Source organism: Astyanax mexicanus, chromosome 3 (assembly GCF_023375975.1).
Source record: "Astyanax mexicanus isolate ESR-SI-001 chromosome 3, AstMex3_surface, whole genome shotgun sequence".
In the NCBI taxonomy this organism is placed as follows: Eukaryota; Metazoa; Chordata; class Actinopteri; order Characiformes; family Acestrorhamphidae; genus Astyanax; species Astyanax mexicanus.
Genome location: NC_064410.1, coordinates 47976909 through 47994210, shown reverse-complemented (window position 1 = coordinate 47994210; position 17302 = coordinate 47976909). Strand labels below are relative to the sequence as shown.

The 17302-nt window shown below is 38.9% G+C and overlaps 1 protein-coding gene across 5 annotated transcripts in view; it reads right to left on the bottom strand.

Annotated features, from left to right (window-relative positions):
* Nucleotides 1–17302, bottom strand: part of elmo1 (engulfment and cell motility 1 (ced-12 homolog, C. elegans)) — a 119064-nt gene that overhangs the window by 71640 nt on the left and 30122 nt on the right. For all 5 annotated transcript variants that reach the window (XM_007258858.4, XM_022683222.2, XM_022683221.2 and 2 more), the window contains exons 2-5: nt 5599–5730; nt 1875–1915; nt 1655–1727; nt 1503–1553 (exon numbers count right to left, since the gene is read on the bottom strand). In XM_007258858.4, the coding sequence (XP_007258920.2) occupies nt 1503–1553; nt 1655–1727; nt 1875–1915; nt 5599–5676 (243 nt within the window). In that variant the 5' untranslated portion in view covers nt 5677–5730. The remainder of the gene's footprint in view (nt 1–1502; nt 1554–1654; nt 1728–1874; nt 1916–5598; nt 5731–17302) is intronic.

Below are 17302 nucleotides of genomic sequence, written 5' to 3'. Positions count from 1 at the left end.
TTTTTTAGTATTTTCAGGTTATTATTCATGTACTAGCATTCAAATGTACAAAACCAAATGAGTCCTGGGTGAATACATACAATTATTCTATAATGAGCCAGTCCTGCACATCTTCACTGATTTCAAACAGTTAATGGGAAACTCATCCTACAGAATAATTAATATATTTTAAGTGCGTCCAATGCTATGAATGAAGTTCTCTGAAGGAGCTGTAAATGGTTCTCTGAGCGATTCCATAGAAAAATAGCATTTTATTCCACACAAAGCCATATTTGTAAAAGAAATTGACCTTTTAGGGAGCTAAAGAATCTCAAAAGAATCTTCACACTCACACATTCCTACCATAAACATAATTGGTTCTTTATGGAACCAAAAGTGGTTCTTCTATGGCATCGCTCAAAGAACCACTATGATCTCCTGATCTGATGTCATGTTTTTTTTATTTTAAAGTTTACTGTATAATTTGAACAGACAAACTGTCCCTTATACTGTGCCAAGATTTCTTGATGAACGGACCAATAGAAATACTTTAAAAATACCTGAAGTAAACTCTTTTTACATAGACTTCCATTGAAAGATTGGAAGTTTTTTCTGTCTGTAAAGTTGCTGTTTTGGAGATGCTTGTTTTTCATTGGACAGCGACGATATACTATATGTCCAAATGTTTGTGGGCAACCCATTATACTTTAAATGGGTGCATTCAGATATTTTTAAGCTGAACCCATTGCTGACACAGATGTGCAAATGCACACACACAGCTTGTCTAGTCCCTGAAGGTAAGCATTATCAAAACAATAAGACTCTCTAGAGCAGATCAACCTATTGACAACTAAATCCTATTGGCACCATGCCTAATGCCAGATGTGGGCTAGAGGTGTATAAAGTATCCATCCAATATGTTTGAGATGAGATGGCTGGGGAGCTGGGGATGAGGTGACCCCACTTATAAACACTAATCAATGAACGCAATTAAATCCTTATAGCTATGATCCAAAATTGAGTTAAAAGCAGAATAGCTAACTACTGACATAATTTCAGATTTTAATGGCAGTGTCTCTTCTACTGACCATTTCTGCCTAATGTTTCGTGCAAGGCAAGCATTTTCATCCTATATTTCTCTCTGCACCTCTAACAGCACATGCATTTCAGCACAGAGATACATTTCATAATGAAGCGCCAACCCCAACAAAGGGCTGGCACACACTGAATCCTCAAAGCTTTTCGTTGCTCGGCTGCCAGCAAAGCGACCGAGTGAGAAAAGCTGCAGCTGGCCGAAGCTTCCGTCTCGAAACCGTCACGCAAGGGTCCCTCGCACCTGCTGACACTTTAGGAAGCTTCAGCGGCCTAACCTATCAGCAACCCCATCACATCTGGGGGATTAGTGGAGCGGAGCAGGAATGGGTGGTGCGAACAGGGATAAAGACAGGTCTCTCAGGCTGACACTGCTCTCATAAACACCACCTGAGACAGAATTCAAAAAGAGCTGCAAATCCGCTACTTACAGGAGATGTGGTCAGCCGCAGGATAGAGCCGTTTTTGATGTTGTTGCGGTTCTGTGGAGAGGAATTGTTATTTAGATAGAGCTTCTCTTACAGAATAAATCTTCACTTTAACAAAGCAGCCAGTTCTGGGAAACGTGTATTTGTCACCAAACCTTTTCTGTGATGTAGAAGTTAGTGGAGTCAGCATTCTGCAGAGCATAGGTTTCATGGTTCGGCAGCTGCCACCTGGAGAGCGGAGATTGAGGACACAACGCAGTTGCAGTTTAAGTGATTGCACATTGATTTGCACTGATGTGTGCTGTTATGGACTGTGCAAAACTAGTGGAGCAAAAGCAGAATTTTTTTTTAAAGATTGTAAATTCAATTCCTTACCCATCGCAGACTTCTTTAATGATAGCAGAGAGTGGCTTTTTCTGTGGAGAACAGAAATGGAAAATTTAAATGGTAAACAGTACATTAACATAATAATGGAGGAATAAAAATCTACATTTCTCTCTGCTACTCTGAGGGCAGCACAAACACAGAAGCAAGTTTAATATATTGTTGCTGTCAAACAATAACTGTGTCTCAAAAATGGTAACTTAAAAAAAATCATGAAAAGTCATGATGATATTTTTTTCCTAAATGATTTGAGAACATTTGAGGTCCATTCAGAATGTTATTTTGATAAAGAGGTCAACTGTCAGATCCTGTCAAAGACCCAGTTTACACCTGGTCAGCTAATGCATCTTGAGCATTAGGATTGAAGGTGTTTAAAGCCAGATACAAATCTGAAACCACTTCAGGAGGTCTGAGACACATTTGAGCCACGTGTTACAGTCTAAACACATCCATCTCCCAAAGACACAGTTAACACCCAAAGCCCAACACCAAAACTCTGCTCAGTACAACAAAAACTCTTGTGATGATTGATGCACAGCAAACACATTTGCCTATTTTGTTCCCAACAACAGTCTGATTTAGGTATAAAGATAGTTTGGGCTTCTAAGTGTAAATGTATGAGAATAAGATCTTAAAATCCAGATATATAAAAATATGCAATTCAGATACTAGCCACATGAAGTGACCAGGTTGAAAAAGTCTAAAACAAAAAAAAAATATATATATATATTTATATATATTTTTTCTGGACAGCAAAAATAGGTAAATATAATAACATAAATAATACATAAATAATAAAGTAAACACATATAAACAATTAATATCATGACATAATTTTAGGTTAAAACATATACCAGGTAAATGATCAGTGATAAGTAATATCACTTAAATGCTGAAGTAATGGCATGTTAACACATACATAATACCAGGTAAACACATTTGTGATACCAGGTTAATGCACAAGTATAAACATACAAGTAATACCAGACAACACATAAGTAATATCAGGTAAACACATAAGTAAACCCAGATAAAGGGGTAAGTAATACCAGATTAGTGAATTAGGAAGATCAGATAAACACTTAAGTAATATCAGGAAAACACTTCAGTAATATTACTTAAATGCATAAGTAATGCAAGGTTAACACATTAGTAATACCAGGTAAACACATGCCTGATACCAGGTTAATGCATAAGTAATACCAGGTTAATAAATATATAAATGTTTAAATAAAGCTTATAGCATTACATTTACAGAGAGGAAATATATATGAATTACACCATTTCATTTTTAATCAAACCATTACTAGGTGTGTGTGTGTATGCGCGTGTGTGTGTAGTAACTATGCACATGTGTGGCCAGGCTGCTAGCAGTTAGCATTAGGTCAGCACTCTCCCCTTAAGCTAGAAAGATAGATGATCCTTCCTCCAGCAGTGCCCAAGTGATCTGTAGCAGGGGTTCTGTGGGTCAATGCAGTCTTCACACACACTTGCGCACACTGCGTTCTCCTACTCAGCACTGTAACATCCTCATTTTGCCCCCAGCCCACAGTTTGATACCAGAACAGAGCTGTGAAACCCACCAAACTCCCTCCCCTCCATCCGTGCTGAACTCATTTTGATATCTATTGAGAACACTCAAGCGTTGAGCCCAAAGGCAACAAGATATTTAAGCAAACAGAAGGGAAAGAGGGAGAACGTGCACCTAAGAACACACTTTAGAAGTAGCGCTGATTTATTCAGGCCTATTCTCTGTGGACTCTGCAGATTCTTTAACACATTCTCGCAGTGAGTCACTCAGGAATATGCTGCAGGCTTAGTGCTGCCACATGGACCCACACTGACATGGGATTAAGAGCAAACCAAAGCTTTTTTTTGGCTCCTAAAAAAAGGAGACACATGAATGCCCCCCAGACCACAACACAGACATGTGTTATCTGCAGAGATGCTACCAATTATAGCAAGACAATGAAGCAGTGAGGAGGATTCAAGGTGAATAAAGCAGATAATTGCATCTTGAGCACCTATTTGAGTTGGGCTGGTTTTACCTGGGGGTCTGTGATGTTAATCAGGTATGAATCTCCCACATCCAAAGCTTATATACACTGACATCCCAAAAGTCATTGGATAGCAGTGTGTAATTTATCCTGAAGTGTTACCTCAGGGGGCAACTTGCATTATTGGAGTTCGAGTGAGGCCTGAAAGAAGGTGCCAGATGAAGGAGACATTATATTTGCTAAATTGTGCCAGTATTTAACCTTCTCAAACCCAAGAGTAATAAGAGTCCTGGGAATATGTTATAGAAGACATCACTGCCTAGAGAGGATGGCGCAGCACTAATGCAGTAATTATCGTGACTGGTGGCATCTGGCTAGAATTGTCAGTGCAAACAAACAAAAAACTCATGCACTTTTAATGCATGAGGTCCCATGCACGTAGGACACAATACAGGTTCTTGTTACACATCCTATTACTTTTGGCATGTCAGTGTATAGTAATATGTGCAGCCATTCTTAAAAAACTAAAGATGCTTTGGCCTAAAAGTTAGACCATTGGGTTTTGATTCGATCTATGGCCGAGGTGCCCATGAGCAGGATATCTACGGTAATCTTTATGTGCTTCTGGGTACTGAGGTGGCTACTCACTGCTCTGGGCATGTGTTATTACTGTGCTATACAAAAAAGTGTTTAAGTGTTTAAGTGTGTGCTCACGGCAACTGATAAGTTACATGCGCAGGTTGAGTTCTGTTGCATTGCTGTTCAATGGCAGTAAATTTTACTAAACAGAACTTAATATTAATAAAAAAATAATAAAATTAAGAACCCCTTTTAGATAATATAACTTGCTTAATTTGGGAACGTGCACTTGTACACTAACCCCAAATCACATGTACTGTACCAGTCAAAAGTTTGGGCACACACTCTCACTCAATGTTTTTTATTTCTTTATTAAATGTATTTTTTACATTGCAGATTAATATTAAAGACATGAAAACAATTAATGGAGACATATGGAATTACATAGTAAACACATAGTTTTACCTCTAAAATACTATAATCTAAACCCAGCTGAGATAGATGATTAGGGATAAAATGGAGCATCACAGCATGAAAAAAACAGCTTGAACTATTGTCCAGAACCTCAAGGAACTCCTTCAAGATACTGTGCTATAAAACTATTCCAGGTGATTCTATCTTATGAAGAGACTAAGATTAAATTCCAGGATTGTGCAGATCTGTCCTTAAAGCTACATGTGGCTACTTATAATAATCTGAAGTATAAAACATATTCTGGTTTGTTAAACTCTTTTTGTTCACACATTACTTCTGCACATGTTCCTATGTAACTTTAATGCAGTCTGTAATATTACATTTACAAGATAAAATAATCATAAATAGAAAGAAAAAACACACTGAATGAGAAGAGGTGTGTCCATATTTTTGACTGGTACTGTATGTTTTAAGGCATCAAACACTTTACGCATGTTATCCATGCTGAGAGGTAAGACTAGACAGCAGGGCTCTAGGCTAAAGACTGTAGAAGGACATGTTACATAATAGCTGAAAATCATGACTGCAAAACATCATGTGGTCTTCTATATTACAACCACCTAAGGGCAGCACTAGCCCCAGGTCAGAGGCCCCATCACTCCGTTGCTCACAGTTTTCATGCACATTTGCTCCAGACTAATGTGTGTGCACCCGTAGGCACTGACCTGATCTATTTCCATCAGTTTGGGGAAGGCCCCTGGCCATTCGATGGCCACCTTCAGGATGTCTGCCGGTGGTGGCATGGCTGCAGTGTTTGGGGTTAAGGTCTTTCACTGCTTTGCGGATCTCATTCAAACCTGTAGAAGGAGACACAATTACAAAAGGTCAGAACATATGCAACATACAAATACATACCATATCACTACTGTCATAAGTAAACCTCTTGAGTCATGCATGTGAGCCATGCATGATAAGCCTAGCCTTCACTGAGCGGATAGCCCTCCCTCTCCCCCACATAACTTAATGAAATGCTGCTCAGTATGAGCATTTGTTAGTGGATGTACAGAATTGGCTGTTAATGTTCTCCTCCAAGCGTGTTCAGCTGTCCATTGATGCTGAAAAGATGCAGTCTCTGGTATCATGTAAGTTAGAGGAAGATATATGCAAAAGCACTAGTGGCATTGTGTAATGAGGTTATAGCTACTTAGACTCATAAAATGAAAAAAAACATGAAACAGAATTTCACTACACCTTTATTTTCTATAGTGTAATTAATTAATAGATATGAGTTTGTAAAGGCTCAGTTATGGGTGAAAAATGGGTTATAATTTCCAAAAAAGGAAAATAAAAACATAAAGGCTTGTTCGATATGTCTATCAGTCCATTTATCAGCAAAGTGTTCCAACAATCTAGAGAGCAATTTCATCAGGGAGATACTAAGGCCCACTGTCAGACCAAAAGTGGCCTACAACAGCAACCATGGGGTCCATCATGGGCAAACCTGAAACTCTCCTGAAAGCCAGGCTTCGTAGATCTTTCAATTGAAACCACAGAACCAGTACAAACTCAAATAACGAATAATAATAATAGCAAAACAACTCAGATGTATGTCAACCTTACATATAGACCATATATACCGTAGACCTTACAAAGGCCAACCCAACATAAAATGTGGAACTTCCTGCCATGAATAACTGAAGTTAATCATAGCCCCTGGAAAACAGCTACTTTATATACCACATTAGATGAGAGTGAAAGTGTAGATAGGAGCTTCAAAGGCCAACTAAAAACTATCCAGAGCCACAGCAGCATATACCAGCACATACCTTTATATAAGTCTCTGGAAACTACCAATTGCACCTACATACCATATCGTCTAATGACAGGTACAGAGAGAACATAAGTACAGTACACAATCAATCCTCTCACAGAGCAGCTCAGGCAAGCTGATAAACAAAATCCCCCATAGCTGTGTGTGAATTATTCAGCACTCCAGGCAGACTGGAATGGTGAGAATCACTTTTTTACATTTTTAATCCCCGCTTTCATAATGCAAGGGATGATTCCTCTGGTAAAGACAACAACAACTACGTTCCCGGTCAGCGTAGCGGGCATCAATGCAGTCTATTCAAATATGCCGTCGTGTCACTCGCCTGCCATGACTCATCCCATAATAATCTCCACAGACATCACCCAGGGCCTGTTGCCATGGTGGCTGTTGCATCATTAGCTGCATCTATCATTCTAGGGTGGTGTTTTTTGGGTAATGTTTAAGCAGCTTCTCTGTGGAGCTCTGTGGAGATAAACAGCACAACTTCCCTCGGTCGTGTTTACGTCCCAGTTGCTAGAAGAAGAAGCGCTCTGTGAAAAGCTGGTGTTTACTCTGATTTAAGACCCCTGGCCAACCCCTCCGCCAACAGGGACGCAGCAAGCACTCTTTCCAGATTAGGCTGCTTGTCTGCTCTCACACTTTTCTCTTCTCTGAACTCAGTGATGCTAGTTTTTCATGTTCTAGGCTCTCGGAGAGGCCTGAGAGACAGACAAAAAAATGCAGGAATCAAAAATACAAAAATAAACAGCCATTGTCCAGAGAAGCACAGACTGTCCTTTCTCTTTCCCCTCCACACCCCCTGCCCCCCCAAGCCCAGCGGCTGTCGACAAGCCTCTACCCCCCCACACCTCGCTCTTTAAACCGCATACGAAACAAGGCTGGGAATAACATTAGCCCCCTCAGATGGCACTGACCTTCTTCACATGCAGATGTACACAGGGCCCTCCTGGGCACAGGCTGGAATAAACGAGGCAGCAAATTGCAGTAGCGAGTGTGTGTGTGTGTGTGTGTGTGTGTGTGTGTGTGTGTGTGTGTGTGTGTGTGTGTGAGCGAGCACAAGCAATCAGTTGCCATAAGGAATTATGCAGCTTGCCCCACTGACACCACTGTGCAACACAGTAGCACGCATACAGTCGAGCACTATAGAAAAATGGAAGTTAATTGTCAAATGGACCATAAAATTCCACTGCTTATAAGCTAAACACTGTTCATAGTAAGTGTCCATGATGGTCTGGCATTCCTGGATAAATGGGAAAATGTAATTATTTTTATCAGTCTAATCAAAGCCAATAATTTGCATCCCATTTGTGCACTGCTGTAGAGTCACTAATGGAGATCATTTCCATTCGTTTCAAGCAGAGCAGGACTGAATGATCAGTGTCCAGCACAGTTTTGTGATTTCTCTGCTCAGAGCAGCTCTGCTTTAGAAGAGAACACCACAGGCCCACACACTGATGGTTTAATTCCCTATCAAGGCAAAAAGGTCACTGCTTTTGTTCCATACACTCCAGAAAGTCCAGAACTTAAAGCAAGGCCAGAGGACTACAGTTCAGCACAGTTTAGTGATTTTTTTCCTCGAAAGACTGAATTTACTTAAGGTCTGATTCCCCATCAAGACAGTCTCTAGATTGTCTAAAACTCAGAGCAGGGTCAGATGATCATTTCTACATTCTCTCTTAAACACAAGTTAAATTCCCCTTTTTGCACATAGGCCCACAATACTTTCTCCAACTTACTAACTTTTTTATATTCTTAACTCTTGTTTCTGTTAGCCTGATAATTGTCCCCCCCTCCTAACTTTAAAAAGTCACATGGATTTTGCTACAGCAGTGCACCCCAACTCTTGGACTGGAACATACCATATTACTTAGCCTAGCCTTGTTTACATTCCCTCTGTGCTACTTGTCTATTTGTTTCATTGTTTATTTCATTCTTGTCTCCCCTCCAAACCCCACCTAGTCCTCAGTGTGGACACCTGTGTCTTGTTTATAACCCTGCCCTCTTTTGCCACAGGTGTTTCTTTGTTTGTGGCCTGTGTACGAGAAATCCCTTTGTTTGAATGTTTCTTTTGTCTGGTCTTGCATCATTGTGAGTCTAGTTCTGCGTCATCTTAATGTGTATTTACTCTTGTTCCTTCTCAGTATAAATATTGTGTTATTTTGCATTGTTGGTTTTGTCTCTTGTGCTTTGGTCTTTAACTCTATGCAGGTGGTTATTTCTAGATCCCTACATACATTTACTGTCTATCTGTCTGCCTGTCTGTCTGTTTATAACTCTGTCTATGCATGTGGTTATTATTTATATATCCCTACATACATTCACTTTCTATCTATCCATCTATCTATCTGTCTGTCTGTTTTTAACCGTTAGAAACTGCTATATCAGGACCTGATATAGCACTGCCCCCAGTAGTACATTCTGATATCTTTGTTTTTCAATGTATCATGAAAGAAAATTTATATTTGTGTGCAAATATATAACAAGCTTTGTTAGTTAAAACCCTGTAAGTTAAAACTACCATTATTTTGGTTATATCTGACACAAAATTGCCTTATTTAAACACAGGAGATAATAGTGCACATTCGGACATCAAACAAGAGTTAACTGCAAATTACTCAATGTTACATCATGTTTACGCAAAATTGCAGTTTGCGTGTGGATAAAAGGCCATAAATGCATAGAAAAAAATGTTTTAAAAATACCTGTGTACATGTCTGCTGTTCAGAGTTGCTACCTGTGGCAGGTACACCTGGCACCATCTTGCTCAAATAGTATTTATTAGTGTGTTAAAAAAATAGGGAGTGTAAAGAGAGTTATATCTGACGAGTTGTAAAGTAGAAACCTTATATGGTTAAGTAGAACAAAACAGCTAGACAAGCCAAATTCAAGTTCTGCAACAAGTGCTATGGGCAGATGAAGCCAAAATAGAACTGCCTGGTGCACAGGAGACCATGCTTTGAATGTAAGATGCAACAGGAAACCACAGTCTAAGAAAAACTGTAACAAGAGCTTATTTTTATTTCATATGAGTGAGCAGCCTGTCTGCCAAGTCCTGAATATACTGACGTGAGTAAATAATCAAGTCATGAGGTTATAAAGTATGGATGTGAACCACATCAGTGTTGGTGTAGATGGAAAAAGAATGAAAGCTTTCTGCTCATTTAAGTTAAGTATTCATTGCTGATGCAGACGTGCAATTGAACACGTACTGCTGGTTTATTCCTTTAATATTACCTAAAGTACTACCAATAAAATAGGACTTTCAGGTAAACATGAGCCTAATGTCAGGCATGGTCTAGAGGGGTATAAGGCCACCCAGCATTGAGCTGTGGAGCAGTGGAACTGTGTTCTCTAGAATGTTTGTGCTCCAGCCAATACTTATGGATAAGTTGGGGAGTTGGGATCATTCTAAATGCTGTAAATCTAGCAGAAGTCCTTCCCTAGACATTGGAGACAATTACATCAACAAAAAAGGGCAAACTATTTTAATAACCTTGATTTAAGAAGAACAAAATGAGCAGGTGTCCCAAAGCCTTTCTCAATATAGTGTACTTGGGGTAAAAACAAAGACAGATCCAGTGTGATACCAAGATTTCTGACAGAAAAAGACATACAAATGGATACAACTAATGGTAAAATATGACTCAAAAATATGATATCAACCACACAATTATATGACCTTTTTACCTTGATTACCATTAATGAACAGTTATTTTAGGCAATGTCCGCCATAATGTTTTATTTTTGTACAAGCTGCTCGAGCTGCTCAGTTTGCTTGATGTTTAAACTCTTCTACATGTTACTTCCAAGTAGCAGACTGGATGGGGCGGAGTCACATAACTACATACACTGTAGTGTTTTATTTTATGTCAGAGTACACAAATACATACAGTGGGGAAAAGCATTAATATATAATAAGCTATAATCTATATAACCAGTAGGAGCAAGATTGCCCAGCCTTAGGTTCATCTTTAGTATTTTAACTCTTTAGGCAATCACTGCACTTCATTTTGGTTTAGATGACTCCTCGTTCAGGCTGGTTCATCCAGAATTCATACGCAGTGACAGTAAGTAATCGAAGCAGGGCTGAGTTTAACTGAATTTGAGAACAGCAGGCACAGGCATAGATCTGAAACCCTGTGGTTATTGATTCCCCCATTTCCCGGACACTGACTCCACAAAACTCCCCAAACGGCAGACATACAAAGCTCTTAAGCTGCCATAGGAGACCGAACAGAGGATGGCAGCGTGAGGGGGAGTGGATGTGTGTTTTAGGGAGGGGGATGCAACTGACCAAGCTTTGTGCAAGCTAACCAAGCAAGCTGCATGTGATCTCCTCTCTGTAAGCCCTTTCCTAAAGGCTGTGAGGAGATAGGCCACTGAAAACATCCCCTTCTGTTTTTTCGAGTTAGCTGTGCTGTGTGCTTTCTTGCTCTGATGACGCAGTGGCAGGGCCAGGGAGTGCGTTACCGTCACTGTTAGTCACATCTCTCATGGCCAAATCCTTGAACCAGTAAACATATAAAGCCTACGAATTCCGAAAAGGGGTGGTAGACAGAACAGAGTAGGCACATACCGTTCAAAATCTTCCTCTTCTCAAACAGATCTGTGAAACTTACACTTAGGGTATTGACCAATAGCAAGTACAGATCTGATAGCAATGTTTTACTTAAGTATTTGTGCTTTATAGCAGAAAAGCCTATACACTGACTAGCCATGAGATTTAGCAGGTCCCACTTGTGCCATTGAAATATATCTGTTCTTTTAAGGCATGTACTCCACAAGTCCTCTGAATTATGTTGTTTAAAGTAAGAACAGATTAAATGCAGATCCATTAAGTCCTGAATTGGGGCCTACTAAGGACGGCATTAATGCATTAAGTTCCTAAACCCAGTTTACTTGTTGACCTTTTCTTGGATCACATTTGGTAGGTACTGACCACTGCAGACCACTAGGGCTGGGGCGACGCGTCGACATAATCGACGTCATCGATTACGAAAATACATCGATTTGCATAACGTGCGTTGGCGCGTCGTAAACATGGCGGCGCCTGGGGAGAGCATTAGAGGTTAGATCGGTCCCAAAAATTCCGACTGGCTGTTTTCGGGCTGTTTGAATGAGCGAAATATGATCAGAATTATGTTAAATTACACTGTAACATAGAGGCATAGAACTATTATTTAATTAAAATGATTTTTAAGAACAGCTAAACACAGTGCTGCAGGTCAAACGCGGAGGAGTTCACGTGCGAGAGAGAGAGAGACACAGAGAGAGAGAGAGATTTGCGTGTTCTGGTGAGAGCTACTCACAGGTGAAGGTTCTCTTTGATCTCCTCGTGCTCATATTCTAGTCCCATTCATAATTCTGCAGCTCCCTCAGTGTTTTCTGTCGTATTTTGCGGCTAGCGCGAGAGCTTACAACTGACACCGCGGACCGCGAGGTGCCGCCGCGCTTGTGCCGAATCCGACTCTCTGCTGAATCTGACTCCCGCTTCGCGGACAGAATCGGCATAACACCCCCTCTGTAGAACTGCGGTAGTGAAAACAGCGCTTATAAATAAATTAGTTTAGTTTCACTTTCAGTTTTCGTTATTTTCGTTTTTTTTTTTAAATAAAAATATAATTAAAAAACAGACGCCTACATCTCGGACTATTTTCTGGAGCCCGGGTCGGATTTCCGGTCGGGCCTCGGGTCATGTCGGGTTCGGACCAGAGAATCTAAGCTCTAGAGAGCATGGACTCCGGAGAGCAATCTCCAGCTACAAAAAAAACGCCAGCGGGCATCTAAAGTTTGGGAGCATTTCACGCAAAAGGGCAACAATGTGGTCCTCTGCCATATGTGCAAAAGGAGCACTTGAAGCGCAAACATCCAGGAGCACTATGTCAACAGGGTCACACAGTAAGTTACCGTTTACATCAGGGTCTCCGCGGGTGTCTTTAAAAAGACGTAAGACTGTCTACCAAAGGTTTTAAACCTGCCACAGGCAGAAATTATACATTTTTGGTTTATATTTGTGCATGGCATTTCGCAGTTTCCAGAAACAGTAGCATTATTCATAAGTTCAGGTGTTTAGCTAAGCTAGCTGCCTTAAGTTATTTTAGCTAGCGCCGTCGGCGCTGCGGTGTTACACCGTTTTCTGTCGGAATTTTGTGACCAGTGCTCACGGTTATGAGCGTTCATTGGCAAAACGGAAGCATTCTATACCTACACCTTACCCTCAGCCCTAAACTTAACCGTTTTGGCCAGTCGGGGTAAACATTAGAAACGAACACGTTTCGAATCGGCCAGTGCTCACGGTCTGCTGAGAACTACTTGCCAGTGGTCACAAAATCTAGCGGTCACAGAAAACAGTGCAACACACGGTTGTGATGTATGGGAGCTTATCCATTTTTAGCGTTATAGATCTAAACAACGTGTTGTACATGTAAGTGATTATAAGTGTGGGGTTTGGTTTAGTAGGCTTGTGTTGTTGTTGTTGTTATTATATATAAATATAGTAATTTATCGTTTGCTTTAAAACGTAAAATAATAATTATTTAAATATGTTTCTCAATAAATAGATTAGTCGACTAATCGAAAAAATAATCGTTAGAATAATCGTTTAAAAAATAATCGTTAGGGACAGCCCTACAGACCACAAAAACCCAACTAGACCAATAAGATTAGTAATGTTCTGACCCAGTTGTCCAGCCAACAAAAATAAGCTTGTATCAAAGTGGCTCATATTCTTGTGCTAGCCTATTTTTCTAGATTTTTTTATATTATTCTTAAGAACTTTCTCTTTATTAGCAATGTCAAGGAAGATGATCAATATACTTCACATTACCAGTTAGCGAAACTAAAAACACAACTTTTGATTGGTATAAACATAGCTTAGAATATAACAGGGGCTAACCATATACATATAAAAACTGATGCCCAAAAAGGGGTTCGCTGGAGTGATGCCCTAGCAAAAATGTCTATTTTAATGTATTTAAACATGTCTATGTAGCGGTACTGACCTTGGAATCAAATCAGCAAATTGGAACTTTAAAAATATAGAATATAGAATTTTTTTTATCATCACGTTCCTATTTCATAGTATAAAGAACATAAACAAACTTCTTAAAACAATAAATACAAACCAAGACCCTCTCATGACACTTTATCAATAAGACTGCAGATAACCAAACACCAAGATTGCATCAGGAGGAGGCAAAAGCACTGAATGTGTCTGGGCTTGCCAATATGCAATCTTCTCAACAAGGTCAGCACTGGTGCTGAAACGGATCCAATATATTGGAAAAGTGCATCACTATTAAACAGTGCGTCTCCCTTCAGCCTTCACACTGCATGATTCTATTTATCTATACAGAACAAGAAAACAGATTATTACTTATGGCTTGTAGTCTTAGGTAAAGAGGGTTTTGGGTCTGGGCTTAAAAAAGAAAAAAAAAAGAGCTGGGCAACATGATTGCCAGTTTGTGTAATGTGCACTGTAATGAAAGTCAGTTACATGCTTTAAATAACATGCGTAGAGATATCTTGACACTGTATTATTGTCCAGCCCTATCACACAGGATAATAGAGTATAAGGAATTGAGACTAAAACAGCACCTGAAGATCTAAGCAGAGAGTACGGATTAAGGACTTTTGTTAAATAGAACGAAGCTGCACTATGACGTGCTATAGAGGTGCAAATGAGTATTATTGAACTGTCTGATGAGTATTTTTAGGGTGTTTTTACAACTCTAATTTTTGTCCGGTTTAATCAGACTCTTAATTTTCACACTAGTGTGATTCATTGGGGTAGGAGTAAATATAATAATTGAACTTGTATGTAAACCAAAACCCTTGAAGAGAGGCGGTTTTGTACAGTCCGAAACGAACTGTGGTGCATTTCAATAATTACTACAGGTGTTACTCTATTTTAAACTGCACTAGTCCAGAACATTGTATTTATTTCTTGCTTCTGCCCCAGACAGGTCTGATAAATAAGTGGCAATAATGTTCTAACATGGTGTGTTCTGGTATATTTTGGTGCGTTGGGATTTTTCCATGTGTGAAAACAAACCAAACCAAGTGCAAATGCCTTAAGTTTACAAATGTATTGGCTGATTTAGACTAGAGCAAACAAACTACAGGTGTGTATAGGGTAGTATTGGTGCTAATACAGATATCCAGATATAAAAACACCATGTTTTTCTACCATTAGGTCTTAATCATTTTTTGTCCTTCAAATATTTCCTTTTACAAACTTCACGCAGGGGTTGGGTGTCTTTTTCCCTCTCCAAGTCCAAGAAACCAAACCAGCACTGAGCTATTGAACTTTTCCAGTAAGAGCTTTTGTATACCACATGCACTGTTGACACAACATGGCTAAGGAAAATACCATGAATGTGGGCAACAACCGCATAGCAACTGTCTGATGGAAGAGATTTTTGAGATCAAGCTGACAAGCCTGAAGCATGCCCACACGAACGCAATGGCAGGCTTCACCCAGTGTTTTACATTTTCAGTCCTGCGGGACATGCCTCTGTCACCCCCGGTCTGTGAGGAATTTTAAAAATCTGTCGCTGGGCTTATCCCTAGTCCTAAACACTGACTACAACTGAAGATAAGAAGAATATGAGGTTATCTTATAGTATTTGTCAGCTTTATCACTAGTAACAGGCTTCATGTAATTTGTACATTTACAATTATTTTAGTTTTATTACCAAAAATGCCCATTGCATTTGGTCAAAATTTGGATGGATCTATAGAAATGCTCCAAAATTCAGTACAACTTTAAAATAAGGCTCTTTTGTAAAGAGTTTACAAATAGGGAGTTTAATAATGGTTAATAATTAAGTTGCAACTACTTTACAAACCATTAATAAGTAGTTACAACACTTAGACATATCATACTTTGTTTTTCCATCAGTCAGTATTAACATATCTTATAAAATAATATAAAGAGACACTTTAGTTATTTAATATTACTTTATGTTAATATACACCATGTTATGATTATTGGATAAATTATTAATTTGTGTAGTTAAGGTTAATCACAGATATGTTTTTAACAGATATGTTAATGCTGGCTGATAAAAAAGATAAGGTAAGATAAGCATCCAGAAGGATCTGACGTTTAACAGTATAAATTAAGGTGGAATCACTATTTGGCAAATGACAGGCCACTGTTGTCCTTTCTATGTATGTGTTGTTACTTTTTATTAATATTTTTTTATTTTTTTTTAATAATAATTTAAGTACTTACATCCTAATTATTAAATTATTATTTATAAACCCTTTATAAAGGAAAACCAAAATTCTATTGAATTAAAATTTGTTTACATTGCCTTCACTTAAATGAAGGTGAAAGTCTCTGGTAAAAGCTGCCATTTAGGAGACTGAAAATAAGATATACACTACATATTAAGGGGTGTACAATGCGGACAAAAATGTGATGTGCATTTTGCTGATAGATATCCTGATATTGAGAAACACAATAAATTAAGATCCTTACTTAATTTACTCTTTTCAAAGTTTTTTTCTGCACTTTTTCTGCTTGTCTGCACTAAATTTTCACATGTTAAAAAAAAGTAGTTTGGTGTGTGTGTTCACTGTGGACCTCTACCTTACTCTACCTCACTCTACCTTCAGCCATGTTCTGTCAAGTGGGCACAGAGTAATAAGCTCCCTCTGTTTCTGCACGCAGGTAATGCAATTTAAATGTTGCTGTTATTGATGATATTGCAGCTCTCTTAACAAAATAACAATACAAATACAAATACAATTTATCTTGAGTCCGAGTACATATGGAAAAATACAACTCATAACACATTTACATTTCAATATATTTTCATTATATTTTTAGCTAATTATAACAGTGGGATCTGAAGACAGACAGTTTTCTGTAAAGGGTTGATAGCAATGTTAGCGGTAGATAGTACTCTGCCACAAAAAAAAAAAAAAACAGTACACTATTGTAAAATATAATATTGAGGTAATTTAAAATATCTACATTTTTTAAATACAACCCTATGGAGAAACTATGTAAACATGTTGTATAATAGTGAATCTGGTACTGGTTCAAAACTGCACAGTTTTCTGTCTCACACCCTTCATTTGGATCAAATCATCCCACATACAGTGTGCTAAAATATTTATGAAAAAGCAAACAAACTAAGTCTGAAGCTCAAGTCTTTCCACCGTAGAGGACGGAGGGCAGGGTGGGTGACATGCAGAAAGAAGGGATTTGATTTCTGCAGGGAGCAGATGAGATTTTATGGTGAAGTTTCACTTCAGTAATTCATGCTGGCAGTACATACGATCCCTCTCCCTGGAGAGAAGTGGGGACATGCAACACTGGCAGCTTAGACGCACCAAAGCACTTCCACCCAGCTGGCACTGAGCACTCCAAGAAATGTTTGTGTGCTCTGGCCTTTTTGTGATGCTTGGACCTCCTTTAAAAGAATTCCATCATTGGATGGTTGGTATAGATATTGTGTGGCTGATTAGAAGTACAGTTGGGTCCATAAGTATTTTAACAGTGACACAGTTCTCGTAATGTTGCCTCTGTTATCCAATTTAATGGATTCGTATGAAATGATGCAATTAAGACTGATTGAAGAGTA